We start from the raw sequence: 17391 nt of genomic DNA on the forward strand, positions 1-17391 counted from the left end.
TGCTGGGCAGGGCAGACAGCTGCCACTACCCTAAGGGCAGGCAGGACCTGCCTTCCCCAGGTCTTTGTGGGAAACCACCGTGAGGAGGATTTTGTGTGAGTTTTCCCCAGCATATTGCTGTTCATACTCACACCACTGCGCAGTGTTTTTCAAAGTACTTCACTTTTGAGAGGTGAGCTTCGTTTGATTGCCAGCATATGTGGGCTTAGGAGAGCTCCAGTAAGCACCAATGAGGAACACCTGTCCTTTTCCTCCCTTCTCCTAGGATTTTAGATAATGGGCTGTGTGCAATGTAAGGATAAAGAAGCAACCAAACTGACTGACGAGAGGGATGGCAGCTTAACTCAAAGCTCAGGCTACCGCTATGGCACAGACCCCACTCCGCAGCACTACCCGAGCTTTGGTGTGACTTCAATCCCAAACTACAACAACTTCCATGCCACAGGAGGCCAAGGACTGACTGTGTTTGGTGGAGTCAATTCCTCCTCTCATACAGGGACGCTGCGTACAAGAGGAGGAACAGGTGAGTTCCAAAGTCTTGCTAGTATCAGTCATGTAACTCCAGCGGAGGCACAGCTGTCTCACCAGGCTGCTTTTGGGGGAGGAACAGGTGAGTTCCAAAGTCTTGTTAGTGAGCATCAGTCATGTAACTCCAGCAGAGGCACAGCTGTCTCACCAGGCTGCTTTTGGGGGAGGAACAGGTGAGTTCCAAAGTCTTGTTAGTGAGTATCAGTCACATCAGTCCAGCAGAGGCACAGCTGTCTCACCAGGCTGCTTTTGGGAAGTTACATCATTAAATAGTGCAAGGAATTGAAGCAGGAGTGGAACTGGGTCTTGAGCCCTGCCTCTGCTAACTCCCAGGTGCTAGTTCACTTGTGGGGTGAGAAATGTCGTCTTCAGCTAACTGACTGCCTCACTCCTCTGCCAGGGAGTACAAAGTGTGGTCCAAGCCACCTGAGGCAGTTAACAGTTACTACATGGCATGGCTACATCTAAACTCTCTCTTCAAATCCCCTTTGCCCACTTGAGATCCTACAGTGTGTATGATGGGTACCCAATCAAGAGTACTGATGACTGCACAGAGTGAAGGAGGTGGCATGCCCACTGGCTTCAGAAAAGCAGAGGGATTTAGAATGGTTGCCCAAGAAGTAGGACTCTGCAGTTTATTTTGCAGGCAGAGTAGTAATTTGTCTTACCCACCTCATCTCTGGAGCATCCTTTTGTTTGTGATGGACTGTAACTCTCTTACCTCCCTCTCCAGGTGTAACCCTTTTTGTGGCACTTTATGACTACGAAGCAAGAACAGAAGATGATTTGAGTTTTCACAAAGGAGAAAAATTCCAAATACTTAACAGCTCGTAAGTGGGAATAGTTTTGGGTTTTTTTCTTTGATATTTTTAAACTTGTAATGTGGACACTTGTATTTGCTTAGGTTATTACTAAAATCTAAAGTTAGATACTCAGGATATGTAGGAATTTTATTCTATGCTTGCTTTACTTGTCTTTGAGTTCAGTATGCTTCTAGGAAGTGCTTTATTAGTGAAAGAAACCTTTCAGCCACATGCAGCTTCACTTCAGAAACAAGTGTTAGGTTGTGTTACTCACTTCTCCTGTGGAAGCTGAGAGAGTTGGGGCTATTTAGTCTGGAGAGGAGAAGGCTCTGAGGAGACCTTATTGTGGCCTTCCAGTATCTGCAAGGGGCTACAAGAAAGCTGGGGAGGGACTTTTTAAGGTGTGGGATAGTGATAGGACTGGGGAAAATGGAGCAAAACTAGAAATGGGTAGATTCAGATTGGATGTTAGGAAGAAATTCTTCACCATGAGGGTGGTGAGACACTGGAACAGGTTGCCCAGGGAGGTGGTGGAAGCCTCATCCCTGGAGGTGTTTAAGGCCAGGCTGGATGTGGCTCTGAGCAGCCTGATGTAGTGTGAGGTGTCCCTGCCCAAGGCAGGGGGATTGGAACTGGATGATCCTTGAGGTCCCTTCCAACACCGACAATTCTATGATTCACTGCTTACCATTTCACAGAGAATTCACATTTAGAACCAGGGTACCAACTCTGTACTTCACCAGTAGTCACAGAGTTCTGCAAGGCAGACACCATCACTTTTTGCAATCTGCTGCAAGTACCTCTACACAGAAATGAGCTCAAAGCTGATTGGCAAAAGAGATGTTGCCCGTAATTGTGTTCCAAGTTTAAAAGCTTTGTATTTTTCATTTTAAAGGTAGATGATGCAGTCAGAACATGGTAGAAAATTCTGCAGAGAATGCACTGTTGTACAGTGGGATGAAACCCATGCCTCCACCCTCAGAATCAACTTAAAATTCATTTTAATAACTGCTCATAGGGGAAAAAAATCCCTTAGCAATTTAAAAATAACATCTACAAGTTAATGTGCCACTGACCTATATCTGAACATCTTGTAATTCTTGGCTGAGAACATAAAATGGAAGGCTCTGTGCAGTATTGCTGTCATGTAGAGGCAAAAATGGGTTAACAGCTAAATATGTCACTTTCTAGAGGCTTTCTGATATTGCTCTCATCTTTTTTTTTTTTTTTCCTTCCACCATGTGACAATAAGGCAAATTCATCCCTGGTGCTACCCCTGTTAATTTTAATGGAACAACTCCAGGGTTGGAGTTTGTTCAATGTGCATTAAAGTTAAAAAAAAAAAATAAAAAATTAAAAATCAGGTAATTCTGTGGAATATTTCATGAAGCCATGAAGCTGAAGAGCTTTGATGTAGATGAAAGCACAGAAGCTTCAGTTACAACTTGTAGAGGGAGCAGCAGTTTAAAAACCTCTCTACTTCTAAATTGGCACTTAGGAAAAAAAAAAAAAAAAAAAACAAACTTTTTTAACTTATTATCCATTTCTGTTCGTGCTGCCTGCTGCTTTCCTAACCTTGCACAATTTGAAACAAGAAGATATTCCACCCATTATCAGTTCCTTACACATGCCAGCTGATGAAATCAGGGGGTGCTCTCCAGGACTTGCAGAGTAATCATAGTTGGAGTCAGTGGAGAGATTCCCCCATGTGGGGGTGGCTGCTTTCTGATGCAGGTAATTACTGCCTGGAGGAAGGATTTCTAAGAGGAGGAAAAGAAAAAAAATATTAAAAAAACCCCACACACAACAAGCATCCACTGATTTTCTTGTAGGATCATAGAAGCTCAGTTCCCATCTCTGTCTCCTTATAAACACAGATCTGACCACAGTCCTGGGGTACTGACAGCCAGGCTGGGAATCTTCAGAAAGCAGCTTTGCTGTAAGAGTGCTTCCTCTCTTGTAACAGAAATTATATAGAATGGTTTGGGTAGAATGGGACCTGCAGAGGTCATCTAGTCCAACCCCCCCTGCAGTCAGCAAGGACATCCTCCACCACATCAGGTTGCTCAGAGCCTTGTTGAGCCTGAGCTTGAATATCTCCAGGGATGGGGCCTCAACTACCTCCCTGGGCATCCTGTTCCAGTGTTCCACCACTCTCATGGTGCAGAACTTTTTCTTACCATCCAATCTAAATCTGCTCTTCTCTCATTTCAAACCATTGTCCCTCATCCTGTCACTGCAGACCTTTGCAAACAGCCCTCTGCAGCCTTCCTGTAACCCCCTTTGTGTACTGGAAGGTCTCTATTAGGTATCCCCAGAGCCTTCTCTCCTGCAGGCTGAACAACCCCAGCTCCCTCAGCCCATCCTCATGGGAGAGGTGTTCCCAGACCCCTGATCATTTTTCTTCCTCCTCTGGACCCCACTCCATCAGGTCCATGTCCTTCCTGTGTTCAGGGCTCCAGAGCTGGATGCAGTACCCTAGGTGAGGTCTTACCAGAGGAGAAAAAGCAGCCCTTTTTGTTAACAGTCTGACAGTGTTACTTGCCACCAGAAAGCCTGTATGTGCATAAAACTAGGCTGTCTGGAGTTTTTGGAGAGGTAGGGATTTAATTTTTTTAGCTCTCAACAAATGAAATTTGATTTATGGTTTGGATTACGAGTTCAGGTCAGCAATACCTGAAGTAGTATCCCTGTGATTTGGAGTCAGAAATGATACCCAGGGCAGTCTGGGGGAAAGAGGGACCCACAGGGGTGGTTCAGAGTGGATCCTGACTTTGGGGTTCAGAATCACTTGGCCATCCCTTGCACCCCCTCACCACTCCTGTACACCCTGGCTAGCCCCACTGACTGTGCTGCTCCTACTTCAGCTGGGTGTCTCAAATTAGGAGCTGTCAAATAAGTCTGCTTTTCTCCTCCTTTCTGGCACTGCTTTGAGAGGTTTAAGCTTCTCTGTCAAAGCAGAAGAGGGGGTTGTTCTTGATGCTGTGATCATCCAGGGGACTGCTTTTTTCCCTCCCTAGATATGATAAAATACCTCCATCTAGTGGGCTCTCTGTACAGCCAGGAGGAGAAATGGGATGGTACAATTTATCAGCCACAGCGTGGCACAATCTCTCAGAAGCATTCTGCAGCAGCTTATAGGGGCTTCAGCTGGCACAATTAGGGCTGTAAACAGACATGGGCCATGTACCACAAGGTCTGTGGGCAGCTGCCAGCCTGTAGAAAAGTTCCTTGTTTGTTCTTCACTGCTCTGGAACTGTGGAATTAGGAAGGTCTCCTTTCTGACTAAGCTCTTTTCCTGTTGTTTCCTACAGAGTTCATCCTCCTTTCAAACTGTTAAAGGAAGCAGAGTTCAAACTTCAGTGTAAGGGCTCACCTAGACACAGCCCCTCCTGGCAGTGATAGCTTAGGCAGTGTGGGTTTGTGTAACTCCTTGCTGACAGGAGAGGCTGAACTCTCTGGGCCACGTTTGAGAACAGTGTTTTATTTAGTGAACAAATCTGTTTTACAGGGTGAGGGGAACTGGGGAAGAGTTTCTAAGCAGTCCAGAAATAGAGGGGGAAAAAAAAAAAAACTCTTATGAGTAAAAGTAGGAATTAAATGCAGGAGAATTTGGTGCTGAGCATGAAATACAAATTGCTAAATCCCAAACAGCTGCTTCCTGTAAAAAGCTGGGAAATAAACTTCCCTCAAACTTGTTCATTCTGCAGCAGTGCCCACTGTCTGAAGGACAGTACCATGTCCCAGTGCACACCAGAGAATGACAAAAATGGATACCACACCTGTGAAATGCTGACCTAAGATGGTCCTGCACAGACTACTTCTTGTAGAAGAGTGGAGGTTTTATAAGTATTTTAAAATGCAGCTAAATTCTTTGTTATGTTGAGATACCTCCTCTAGGTGGCCAGGAGAGGGAATCTAGAGAAGGAAGTGTGATCCTTAAGGGCCATCTAAAACACCATGGCTTTTTGATGCCATTGGGTTTCAGATTAGTTATCCCATTAGAAGTTAAAAATTGGCAGTGGATGTGAGAGTGTTCAGTTTGGCAGCTTTTCTATAAGCTCTCTCAAGGGTCTGTATTAGAATAACCACAGAGTCACAGAATGGTAGGGGTTGGAAAGGACCTCTGGAGATCATTTAGTCCATCACCTAGATGAGCAGGTTGACCTAGAGCAGGTTGAACAGGACAAAGTGCATCTGGGTTTTGAATGACTCCAGAGATGGAGTCTCCACCACCTCTCTGGCCAGCCTGTCCCCAGGCTCCACCACCCTCAGAGTAAAGAAGTTCCTCCTCGAGTTTAGATGGAAATAATTGCTATGGAGATAATTTTCCACATTCTTGGTCCAAACCCAGCCCTCACCAAACCTGACTTCTGGGTTGTTAGTGCCTGTTTATGCCATTATGCTAGGTGTGGGAGGCTGCATGGCTAATCAGTGCTGAAGTGCCAGGAGGTGTAAAGGACTGTGTGCAAAGGACTGTGCGGCTTGCTGGGGTGCAGATGCAAACAGCTCTCTCAGAAGCATGCCGGTGACAAAGAGATGAGTTGCTGTGCCTTCTTACACCATGCAGCTCTGGGTGCTGTTAGCAAAGTCACATCACTGCCTTTACAGCTGTGTCTTGCTCTCACTTCTCCTCACTTCTGTTTCTGCAGGGAAGGAGACTGGTGGGAGGCCCGGTCCTTGACAACAGGCGAAACTGGTTACATCCCCAGTAATTATGTGGCTCCAGTCGATTCCATCCAAGCAGAAGAGTATGTTTTCTCTTTTTGTCATAGAGACCCATTAGTGTGATGTTTGAAGGAGGCCTGAGGAGTTGGGTTTGATTGATTGCAGCGACTTTTTTTTTCCAAATGATTTACATTATTTTTATTTCACTGATAAATAATTAGGTGATTAGTAACAAAAGCAGCACAAGCCCAGTGCTTTTTCAATGTCAAAACAAAAGAAGAAAATCCAAAGGAATGTAGGGCTGCTTCCTTTATTCAAGTGTCAACTTATTTCAAGCTTTAAGCAAAAGGTGCCCTTGGTTTCCTTGAATCAGCTTGTAAAAATATTTGGAATCAATTAGTGTGCAGACTGTCAATTGAAGAGGGTACATTGTATCAACAAATACCTTCCAACAGGTAGGATGCTTACAATGCATACAGCTGGCAGCATAATGAGGACATATCCACGTGGACAATGGAGTGCTGTGTGTATCCATACTACTTACAGCAGAAAAGATACACTGACAGAGTTGATACAGCTGAGCAAGTACTACTGTAGTCTGTGCTGTAGTCTGTACTTCAGGTTGTAATGATTGTGAAACAGAAAAAAAAATTAGAAATAAAAATTGCTGCAGGAAGAAGGTACTGAAACTCTGGAAGTCTCATACAGCCACAGTAAAGTGATTGCATCTGCTCCTTCTACTGCAGTTTTATAGCAAGAAAAGCATTGAATACTAATACATCACTGTGTAAGTCACATATGTAGTCTATGGCAACATCTGTGACAGCAATGCTTTTCAGCAGCAACACCTTTTCCTGCTCGTTTCCCTGTCTGTTCCTTCCCCCCACCCCCATGTCTCTCTCCCTGTTTGTCAAAGCCTGCCCTTTGCTGTAAGACCCCAGACAGGCATCCTCAGCATCTGTTGATGATAGGCTTAATACAGAGTGCTGCTGCACCAGGTATGCAACATCTGCTCTGCAGCGTGTCACATTAGCTTCTCATCACAATAAAAGAGGCACACTAGAGCAAAAATGCTTGAATACACTTGAGGAACCATAGATTCTGCAAATCACCCTCCTTGTCTGAGCTCTCTGACACTACCTAGTAATCCTGTGTAATGTTTCTCTTACCATGCTTGTTGTTTCCTCAAGGTGGTACTTTGGCAAACTTGGCCGAAAAGATGCCGAGAGGCAGCTGTTGTCGTTTGGAAACCCCAGAGGTACCTTCCTGATCCGAGAAAGTGAAACTACCAAAGGTAAGCTGACTGCAAATGAGAAGAGAGATGAGAAAAATTGTGCTACATTAGTGTTCTTCTGTTTGCAGTGGTGTGAGGAGAGAGGTAAGTGTCATCTTGCATGTGTGTGTGTGCTACAGAGTCAGGCGTCAGCAGCCCAGGTCTTTGAACGACTGTTCAAAGCAGAGAACAGACCAAGTGCAACCCATGCCATGGTAAGGGTGTCTGCAAGGCAAGTCATGCACAGGCAGGGTGCTGTCACACTCTGAACATCATCCTGTCTCTCCCAACACCTCTGCTGAGGGTATTACTCTTGCAGTGGAGCTGGGTGGAGAGTGGCCCCTCAGAACAGCAGCTACAGGAGGCAGACCTCCTGGTGTCCATATTCAGATCTAGGCACAGCCAGACAACTTACTGGGAATATGTGCTGGGAATGTCCAGTCTAGTTTGGTGAAAATTACTGCTTCTGAGTAAGCAGAATATTTGAACCTTCTTGCCTGGAACATGTAAGATTGTGGGAGGAGAGAGGTATGGCTTCTTATTTTGGGAAGAGAGAGGATTTCATGGGCTTTTCCAATTCTGGATCCCTGGGGGAGATGAAGGAAAAAAAAATAAAATAAAAAAAATAAAAAGGATGTGGCAGTTTTAAATTAATATAAACAGTGGGGGGAAAAGTAAAAAGACTTGAATATATTTCTAATTGATATATTCGTAAAGTCTTGAACGTACTGTGGATGGATACATCATTCTACTGAAGAAGTCAAGTGGAAAGATGTATTCTCCTCCTTGCCTCTAAAATTATTGGAGGAGTTCCAGTTGTCTTGGTGTGTGCTGTCTTTGCTTTTACATTGTGTTCATGAGGCCTGTCAACATCTTCAAAGCTTCACGTGTATGAAAGGATCTCTTTAACTCATACAGCTATTAAGTGGAAAACCTGCAACTAAGTGAAAACAAACCTGGCCATTTCTCAATTAACCAGCCATCCAAAACAATAGCTGTGGGAAGCATAACTCACTAGAATTAATTCACAACGTAAGATCTGAAGTCTAATGATGGTTCATGTAGTAAAGCACTGCCTTGTCAGTGCCTTTTGATCAGAGCACTCTGTCAGCTAGTTAGCATGCAGCAGTTGGAATCATGGCTGGTAAAGGGATCTAAAGAGCAGCACTACTTCCCGCTCCTCTCTACCTGACCTTCCTTCAAATGCTACATTCTGTCATCTAAAATTGTGTTATATTTTTGAGTCCTCCTGTCACTGGATTCTTTCATCACTCTCTGAAGACTTTCCTGATACAAAACCTGAGGAGACATGCTGTTGTTTCAGACAGCTAGCTTCCTACTTTTGCACCCCACAGCTTCACCATACCTTCTGTAGCAGTGAGGCATTCTCACCAGGAGCAAGACAGGCTCTGGCTTGCTCCTTTTTCTGCAAATAGCCTGCACCTGTTCATTTTCACCAACAGTTGTTGTGATATGTACGACGAGCAGGATTTCATTGAAAATCTTACTCATGTGGGCATCTGTGGATCCTAAAAACAAACACAAAACTGTTTCTCTAAACCCCATTATCAGTTTAGTCTGTTGACCACCTTCTATACATCAACAGAGGATATGTTTTGCAGGGCTGTTTGCTTAGCTAAGTCAGGGCTTTTTTCTAGAGCGTCTTGTGAGACACAACAGCGTTGGGGGGAAATGGAGTAATCCATCATGGACTTAGAACACAAGCTTCATTTCTCTGCATTTGAACTTGAGGCTTTCTACAACTTCAGGCTAAGTCTGCATCAAAGCCATTAGGGAAAAAAAAAAAACAGCATGCTTGTTTTTTTGTCAGAAATCTCTATTCCCCTTCTCTGCCTTGTGGTGTTTCAGTATGTTGCTAGAAGAAAACAGAGGGATCTTGTTCATGAGAGAAAAGAGAGTCATCTGGGAGGGCTTGAGTGGTGCATTCTCCCATAAGTCTTCTCAAAGTGCCTTGCTCCAGCCCAGTCATCTTAGGCCTGAGGCAGGAATTGTTTTGTGACCTAGAAGTGTCCCTTCTGCTTCAAATAATAACAATAATAAAATTAATCAGGATCATGTTAAAAGTATCATCATGAATGACTTCAGCATGAATTTAACCTCCCTTGATCGTGGTTGCCTTCTCTTCTTACTCCCAAAATAAATCATCTTGAGCTGGCTTTTCATTTTTTTCAGTGCCTGACTACCTAGGTACTTCATCAGCTCTTGTCTGTATAATCCTTCACCTGGTTTCAATCTCTGCCCTCCAAGGCTGTCTGGGTTTAGGTTTGTTTTTTTAAGAAATTCATTAGCATGATATATTGTAATGTTGTCTTTGTACCCACATTTTTATTATGTGTATCTCTTACATTTTAATTCATCCTCAGATAATAATGAATAATATAAATAACCAACAGCCTACATAAATGAATAATGAAATCCATCTTGGTTCTTGTTTTTGTCCAGATTTTGAACTAAAGCTCCGGTCCTGCAACTTGATCTGAGGTCAGTGGGGGTCCACACAGGGCCACCCACGCAGCTCTGATTGCAGACCTGGAGCCCATAGATTGTTTACATTTTCCTAAAGAATCTAAAATAGTGACCAGATAGGCAGGGAGCGTGACTAAAGCAAATACAGCTGCTGCCAGTGGATCAAAACTCACAAATGCAGAGGTGGAGAACACTGCCTGGAAGCAGGCTGACAGTGTGCAACAGGGGGACAAAGAGTGCACAAGATGTGCTTGCAAATCCCCCAAAAAGCTTTCAACTCCTGGATAAGGCAGATGTACTTAGTGAGTGGCAGAATCTCCTCAGAGAAACATCCTAAACAGTATTTTTCTCCACTTGGAAATAAAAGCCCTGTCAGTCCTCTCAGTGTGCCTCCCATTTGCATAAAGCAGACTCCTAGGTGTAACTGCTGGCTCTTTTCCTCCTGGTTAGAAGATGAACAACAGTGAATTTGAGAAGTCCTTGGAGTCAGGGTGGAGATAGTCTTGTGTGGCAGCTGCCTTGGCAGCGAGCATCCCACCAGCTTGCAGGTTAATGTGGTCAGGGAAAATTCTTCCTTGAGAGACATCCAGGAAGAACATCTTACCCACATAGCTGGGGGCAGTGCTTTAAACCATTTCATTTGCAGATTCACAGATTGCATTGGGTTGGAAGGGACCCTTAAAGGTCACCTTGTCCAATCCCCCTGCAGTCAGTGAGGACACCTCCAACTAGAGTAGGCTGCCCTAGTCAAGTTTGATCTTCAATGTCTCCAGGATTGGGGCTTTGACTACATCCCTTTAGCTGGAGGTGGTTCTAGAAGATGTGAGGCTGCCAGGTATGTTGGAAAGTACTCTGACTGGGGATAAGCAGCAGTTGGTGCTGTTTGCTGTCAGACCTGTAGGAAATCAGTCACCTTTCATGTTGTCTGCCAGGGGTTTTCCTTTTCTGCCCTTAGCTGACATGGTGTCGGTGAAAGCAACCCATTATCTCGAGTGCCTCCTATGAAAATCTTGCTATTTACCATCCATTGGCATTTACTGAGGTATAGTATTTGCAGTGTAACCCAGCATGTAGAACAGGAAAAGTCAGTTTAACACCCAGAAGTAGTAAATGTTAAAATGTGAGTTTTCATTTACACAGAAGTCCTGATTTCTGTCTAGAAAAGTGTGAAAGGGACATGGTGTGAACTTCACAAGAGTTCTTTTTGTGAAAGCATTGCTATGCACTTGCCCCATCATCCTGCTCTTCACTAGGGGTCTAATGTTGGCTGACTGATTTTGGAGCCAGGAGTAGAGGAAATATTTCAAGTCAAGTCTAGAGGAAATGGTTCCAAGCTGCACTAGGGGAGGTACATGCTGGATGCTAGGAGATATTTCTTCACAGAGAGGTTTTATCAGACATTGGAATGGTCTGCCCAGGACTGTGGTGGAGTCACTGTCTCTGGAGGTGTTTAAGCAGTGTGTGGACCTGGAACTCAGGGACATGGTTTAGTGTTGACCTTTCAGTGCTGGGTCAAAGGTTGAACTGGATGAGCTTTGAGGTCTCTTCCAACCAGATGTTTTCTCTGATTCTGTGATACTTCCTTCATTGTGTTAGATTCACTTGTTCCTTTTCAAGCTGCAATAAGCAACTTCTCTTTCACTTGATACCAACTGACCAGCAAACCAAAATCCTTGTGTCTAAAAGCTGCCTCTATTTTTTCCTTTCTCCTTTCCTTGGAACAGGTGCCTATTCCCTGTCAATCCGAGACTGGGATGATATGAAAGGAGATCATGTCAAACATTATAAGATTCGTAAACTTGACAACGGTGGATACTACATCACAACTCGGGCACAGTTTGAAACTCTTCAGCAGCTGGTTCAGCATTATTCAGGTAAGTTTTCAGGTAACAAATGGCGCTCTGAAGGATTTTAAAACAAAAGTGTTTACTGCTAAGCTGATGTATGTGTAAGATGCCCTACAGAGTCATTTGAGCTATGGCTCTTGCTTGCTGTAATGCATCTTCCATTATCCCTTTCCCATTACAGTTACAAATGGCTTTGAGTGCCATTCACAGCGCACAGCAGCCCAGCTTTTAAAAGTTAGCACTCTGCTGAGGTGAAGGTTTTGCCTTTGCTCTCCCTCTTCTAAGCAAACAGCATTACTGAATTTGATTTGCACATCACAAAGCACCAATTCCCTGTGGAGAAGCCAGTGCTGATATGCACCACTTTGCAGCACACTATTGCTAACAAAGCAAACAGGGAACTGCACTGTGGGATTCAGTCACCTAAACCAAGGACCAGACGATTTGCATTTATTACCTGGCTCTATTTTTTTTTTCCCCTTTCCCAGTGGATTTGTGTTCAGTGTGCAAAGTATTCACATTTAAATTATGATTGGTCTAATTTTAAATATAAATATGGCCAGGTGGGTATTTCTTTGTGTACACTGCTTGAGTCCACCCACCAAGCTCTGGCTTTTAGGGGGTTTATTAATTCCCGTGGTTAAAATGTGGCATGCACGACCCAAAAGTCCATCCTGCTGTCACTGATGTACAACATACACAACTTTAAAGCCCCCCAAAACCTCTCCATAGGACAACCAGTAGAAGACTTACATAGAAGGCTGCCATGCTTCTCAGCAAGGTCGTTCTTTTTAAGCAGGAATTTGCATTTTGAGTTGTTTTGCTTTTTATTTTTCCCTTCCTTTTCCATAATAACAGATGCCCCCAAAATGCTCACTGCTCCAAAACTTTTCATTATTTTCACTTGGTAAATCAACTTCTCTGTGGGGTGTTGTTTTCTGTATTCTTTGTATTCTCTCTGCTGTATTCTTAATGCTATTCATACTAGACATCTGGCTGTCTTCTCCACCCAGTTTCTGATGGTTGTATGGTGCCTGGGAGAATTTCTAGTCGTTTCTGGTGGCTCTGCATTAAACTAAGCTAAATCATGTATAAAAAAATGACATCTAAGGAAGATAATGTTCAACTGTACCAGCTGATATATGCCAAATTTTAGTTTTCTGTGATCAAATTATTTGGGTATTTTCCATGCACAGATGCAGAAACAAATAGATCTGGAAACAACCATTTCTGTGCATCACAGAGGCATAATCAGTAGGATCCAGGTAGGGTAGCTCAGGAGGGCATGGTACAGACCCACATTCCAGAGGTTTCACCTGTGGTCTCCCAGACTCAGGTGAACACAGGAGCCCTCATTCCATTCCTAGCCCAGATAGCTCAAAATGTAAGGGCTGCTTTTAACTGCCTACCCTGAATTATGGGAGGGTAGATCAGCTCAGTGCCTTGTGAGTGCCTAGATTTGCTTCTAGGGAGAGCTCAGAGGAGCCCAAATGATGCTGTGAAGATGAGTATGGCTCCTGCATTTGTTTAAAGATACAAATCACAGTATAAGCTTTCTATTGTAGCCTGCTTTGTGCAGTACAGGATATACACATCAGTGTGTGTATATATATTTATGTATATATGTTTATGTGTATATGTATATATATATTTATGTATATATATATAATTTGGTTTTCTCTTGCTAAAATGTCTTGTGACTTCTGTCACAGGTCAGTCTTCTCTGAAGCTTTGCAAGAGATAAATGTAATAAATCTGCCTTAAACAATGTAGGACTGGAGCATGCACTAGTGAAGGTTTCCTCCAGGAAGAAGGGCAGAACAAGTCTTTTACAAGACACCTACAAAAGCATCTTTTCACAGAGCAGAATGTAGAAAGTACCTTGTCCCTGGATACCTAGAAAATAAAATTAGCCAAAAAGTCTGCCAAATTTTCATTGCTGTGGTTTTCAGAAGTTGATCTTCCCTGTTTCTTTCAATGACCACAGAAAGAATTCAGTTTGTGACTCAGAGATGACTTTTCAAAGGCTATGCTGTACTATAGTGTACCAGTTGCTTGTGAAGTTCTCTTAATGCAGCACTGTGGGAGAAGGGAAATCCTGAGCCCACAAGAGAAACCGCTGGCTGTCACCTTCCATTTCAGGCTGTGGAAAGCAGAGACTAAAAAATTTCCTGTTCTCTCTCAAATGAATATGTTTCAGTGTTCAATTTCTAATCTTCCAGGATGCTTTGTGGTATGCAACTAACAACTGTTGTGAGTAGCATTGTATTTATGCTTACTGTTTTTTGTTTCATGTCACTCTATTTTTTTCTTTCCTCTCCCTTGCTGTTGGCTTCACTTCTGGCTCCATCAGAGAGAGCTGCAGGTCTTTGCTGCCGCTTAGTAGTCCCCTGTCATAAAGGAATGCCAAGGCTTACTGATCTGTCTGTCAAAACCAAAGATGTCTGGGAAATTCCACGAGAATCCCTACAGTTGATCAAGAGACTGGGAAATGGGCAGTTTGGGGAAGTATGGATGGGTATGGAGCAAAATAATTATTCTAAAATAGCTCTCAGTGTGGGGATTACAAGATGGAAGGTGAATGGACACTGTGACCCATAAGGAAAAAAAAATCAAACTGTTAGGAGAAAAGTTTTTTTGGAATCATGTCTTTGACTCTGAAAATCTTTAAGCTTCAATTTTCAGTGTAATTGACGGCCAAAGAAAACTGAAATTCTGTGTTCCCGTGGAAGGTTTTGATTTTGACAAATGACCACTGTCTTAATAACAAATTAAGGCTTGCATAGTAATCTATAAATTACACCAAGGAGCCTTTTTTCTGCAAGCTAATTAAAAAAAAAAAAAAAAGTCCTCCCCTTCCATTTCCAAAAGTCAGTGTCTGCAGATGAACTTGAATGCAGCACTGAGAGACGAGTCACCTTCCATCTTTCTCAATGCATGCACAATTTTGGATTATAAGTATGTTTGTCTGTTTGTTTTGTTTTTTTTATTAATTTCCTCTCCTATAGAGAAAGCTGATGGTTTGTGTTTTAACTTAACTGTGATTGCTACGAATAATACCCCCCAAACTGTTGGATTGGCTAAAGATGCATGGGAAGTTGCACGTGATTCATTATTTCTGGAGCAGAAGCTCGGTCAGGGCTGTTTCGCTGAAGTGTGGCGTGGTAAGGCAGAGAATATATTTTGCTTTGGATGGATCTTTTAAGGCCCTCTTGGCAGAAATAAACATTTCAAGTAGAGATCTTAAACCTAGGTCCTCAGGATAGTAGGAAATGTTAGTCTGTGCTGCCTAAAATGGTCAGACCTGAATAGGGTAATCCCTGGGGAAGTTTCCTTTCCCTTGCACACACTGGTAGGAGAGGTTAGAACATTAAACCTCACTAATTGCACTGGGTTTATTTCAGTAACTACACACATGCTAAGCATTAAAATAGAAATGAAGTTAAACTTGTAAGGCAGAATGGCAGAAATTCATCTGTAAGTAGACATTTTTCTTTCCTTGTCTCTTTTTTTTTTTTTTTGCTCCTATGGGATCAGACCCTGCAAATGATTCCATTTAAACTTTCCCAGTTTAAAAATAAGGCCCAGATATCATCAAGCTGATATTGTCAACTAGCTTTCCCATGCACCCACTTCTTAAGTCTGTGTTGAAATTTGTATCTGCAGCAGAACCCCCTAACTCAGTATCTAGACTGGAGACAATAGAAGCAAAACTTGCCCAGCCCAGCTTGACCTCTCATTTCAAAGTCCAGAAACACTGACATTTTTCCAAACCCACTGGCATTGTTTTCTGCCAGCTTTACTTACTGTCCCACCATGGGCCTCCCTTTTTTTTAATGGCTATAAAACAATAGCAATTTAAAAGCTACATAAATCTTAGTATGACCATAGCATGGAAACACAATATAGTGGTCATTTAATGAGAGATGGGTTTAACTTTTGTGCTAAATTGCATTCTGTGTAGCCTCTTTAAACTGACCAATTCCAATAAAGAATTGCATTATGTTGTTCCTCCAGAAAAATCTGGTGGAGCCATTTGGCTTCTCTTTTTGTTGTGGTGACACTGAAGTATGTACAACCAAAATAGCCAGCAGGCTCTCCTGGGTTCTTGCAGCTGTTTTCCATTGCAAGACTACAGCAAGGAGCATGGCAGCAAGTCTGTGAGAATTATAGAATTTCTAGACTAGAAATATAGATCTTTATAGAATATCAGAGAATTACAGTTGACCTGTTGCAAAGAAAGCATCCCCAGTTAGCTGCAGCTTCATCCTCTTGTTCTCCATCTTGAATGCATGTGAGAGTTTCAAGTTCATGTTAAGTGGTCAGCTTTGTATGCCATAGACCTTAAATGATACAATAAGCTAAAGGAGCAAATGCAATTAAAAAAAAACAAACAAACAAAAAAACAACCAAACAAAAAACAAAAACAAATCAGCTGTAAGAAATAAAGTGCCAAGCACTAGGACCAAATATCTGTCAGAAATGCAGTAATTAGTGTTACAATTTTGACAATTATGTTTCTTAAATCAATGTATAATAAAAATATGTTAACAGCCCTGAAGCATTACCAAGTTGGAATAGATTAGCACAATAAAAATCAATAAAAAATGCATTAAGTAGTAACTAACTACGTATGAGAGGAACTCAGAAGGAAGTCTGTGCTAATTTTCTAGGAGAGAGAAGCATACCAAACCACAACCAAAAAAAAATGTAGCAATTTAAACTGAAACCTGGGCTGAACCAGGTTAACCTTTTTCTTTTATTTTCTTGTTTTAACTGGAGAAAGTAATAAACATATTTAAAAATAGAACTGCTGAAAACCTGTCCTGGTAACAGAAGGAGTCTTGGGATTTTTATGAAGGTAATACCCAATTAATACTGGAAACACACCAGGTAAAAATCCTACTTCAATAATTCCAGTGACAGAAACCCTTGGTGCCCATGAACCTAGGGTTTCATTCTTGGTTCATGTCATTTGTGGTACCTCTGCAAAGCAGCTGTGACCAATGGCACAGATACAACGTGCTCCCTTTCCCGTATCAGAAAAGATTTGGGTCACCCTCCTTGAAATCAGGAGGCAAATCCGCATCCTTCCCAGCTTACACAGGAGTACCACAAAGGCAGTGTCCTGCTTCAGCTCTGATTTCAAGGACTGGGTGAAACTCAGGCCTCAAGCATGCTGGGGTAGCAGTGGTAGTAAGTCAAGATGTTACTCCATCAGTGTAGAGGTGAGAGCACCTAGCACTGAGCTGGCAGAAGAAAGTCAAGGCATGGTAAGAACCAAACTTGCACTGCACACTTTTGGCTAACATGCCTCAAGTCCCTCTCAGACAGTGTCATGTGTGGCTGTGGGGACTGCCCTCTAAGTGAGGAGACAGCACAGGCAGAGGCTCCCCCACTGCTCCTCCCCTGGCCTTGGCTAGGCAAGGTGGCAGCTGGGACCTGACCACTTGCACAAAACCCAATCCATCTCATTTTGTGCTCTGGCAGGCTGCAAAAGCTCATGATGAAGTTATTTTGGCTTAACCAGTTCCCATGCAGCAGCTGAGCCCTGGTAGCTGTTAATGTGCTTTTAACAAAGACAAACCAGGCTTATTTCACACATTGCCTTTGTTGATGACATCTTAATTTATAGGAATCAGATCTGTGTCTGCATCTTCATGTACTTTGTAAGCTCTTTGCTATCCTCATGCTTAAGTGCAGAGGAGTAATTTTTACCCACTGTGATTAATTCCCAAAGTCATTTAGCATTGTTCTGTCTTGTCACACAGCAGCTCCCTATCAA

General features: G+C 42.9%; 1 protein-coding gene across 3 annotated transcripts in view; it reads left to right on the plus strand.

Annotated features, from left to right (window-relative positions):
• Nucleotides 1-276: 276 nt before the first annotated feature.
• The window catches only part of FYN (FYN proto-oncogene, Src family tyrosine kinase), a 32403-nt gene continuing 15288 nt past the window's right edge, over nt 277-17391 (plus strand). The window contains exons 1-6 of one of the 3 annotated variants that reach the window (XM_054393082.1): nt 277-523; nt 1262-1358; nt 5984-6082; nt 7190-7293; nt 11484-11633; nt 13960-14124. In XM_054393082.1, the coding sequence (XP_054249057.1) occupies nt 277-523; nt 1262-1358; nt 5984-6082; nt 7190-7293; nt 11484-11633; nt 13960-14124 (862 nt within the window). Of the gene's footprint in view, nt 524-1261; nt 1359-5983; nt 6083-7189; nt 7294-11483; nt 11634-13959; nt 14125-14614; nt 14771-17391 lie in introns of all 3 variants that reach the window. The other 2 variants (XM_054393083.1, XM_054393086.1) reach the window with 2 other exon arrangements.

The sequence above is a fragment of the Indicator indicator genome, chromosome 27 (genome assembly GCF_027791375.1).
Source record: "Indicator indicator isolate 239-I01 chromosome 27, UM_Iind_1.1, whole genome shotgun sequence".
Taxonomy (NCBI): Eukaryota; Metazoa; Chordata; class Aves; order Piciformes; family Indicatoridae; genus Indicator; species Indicator indicator.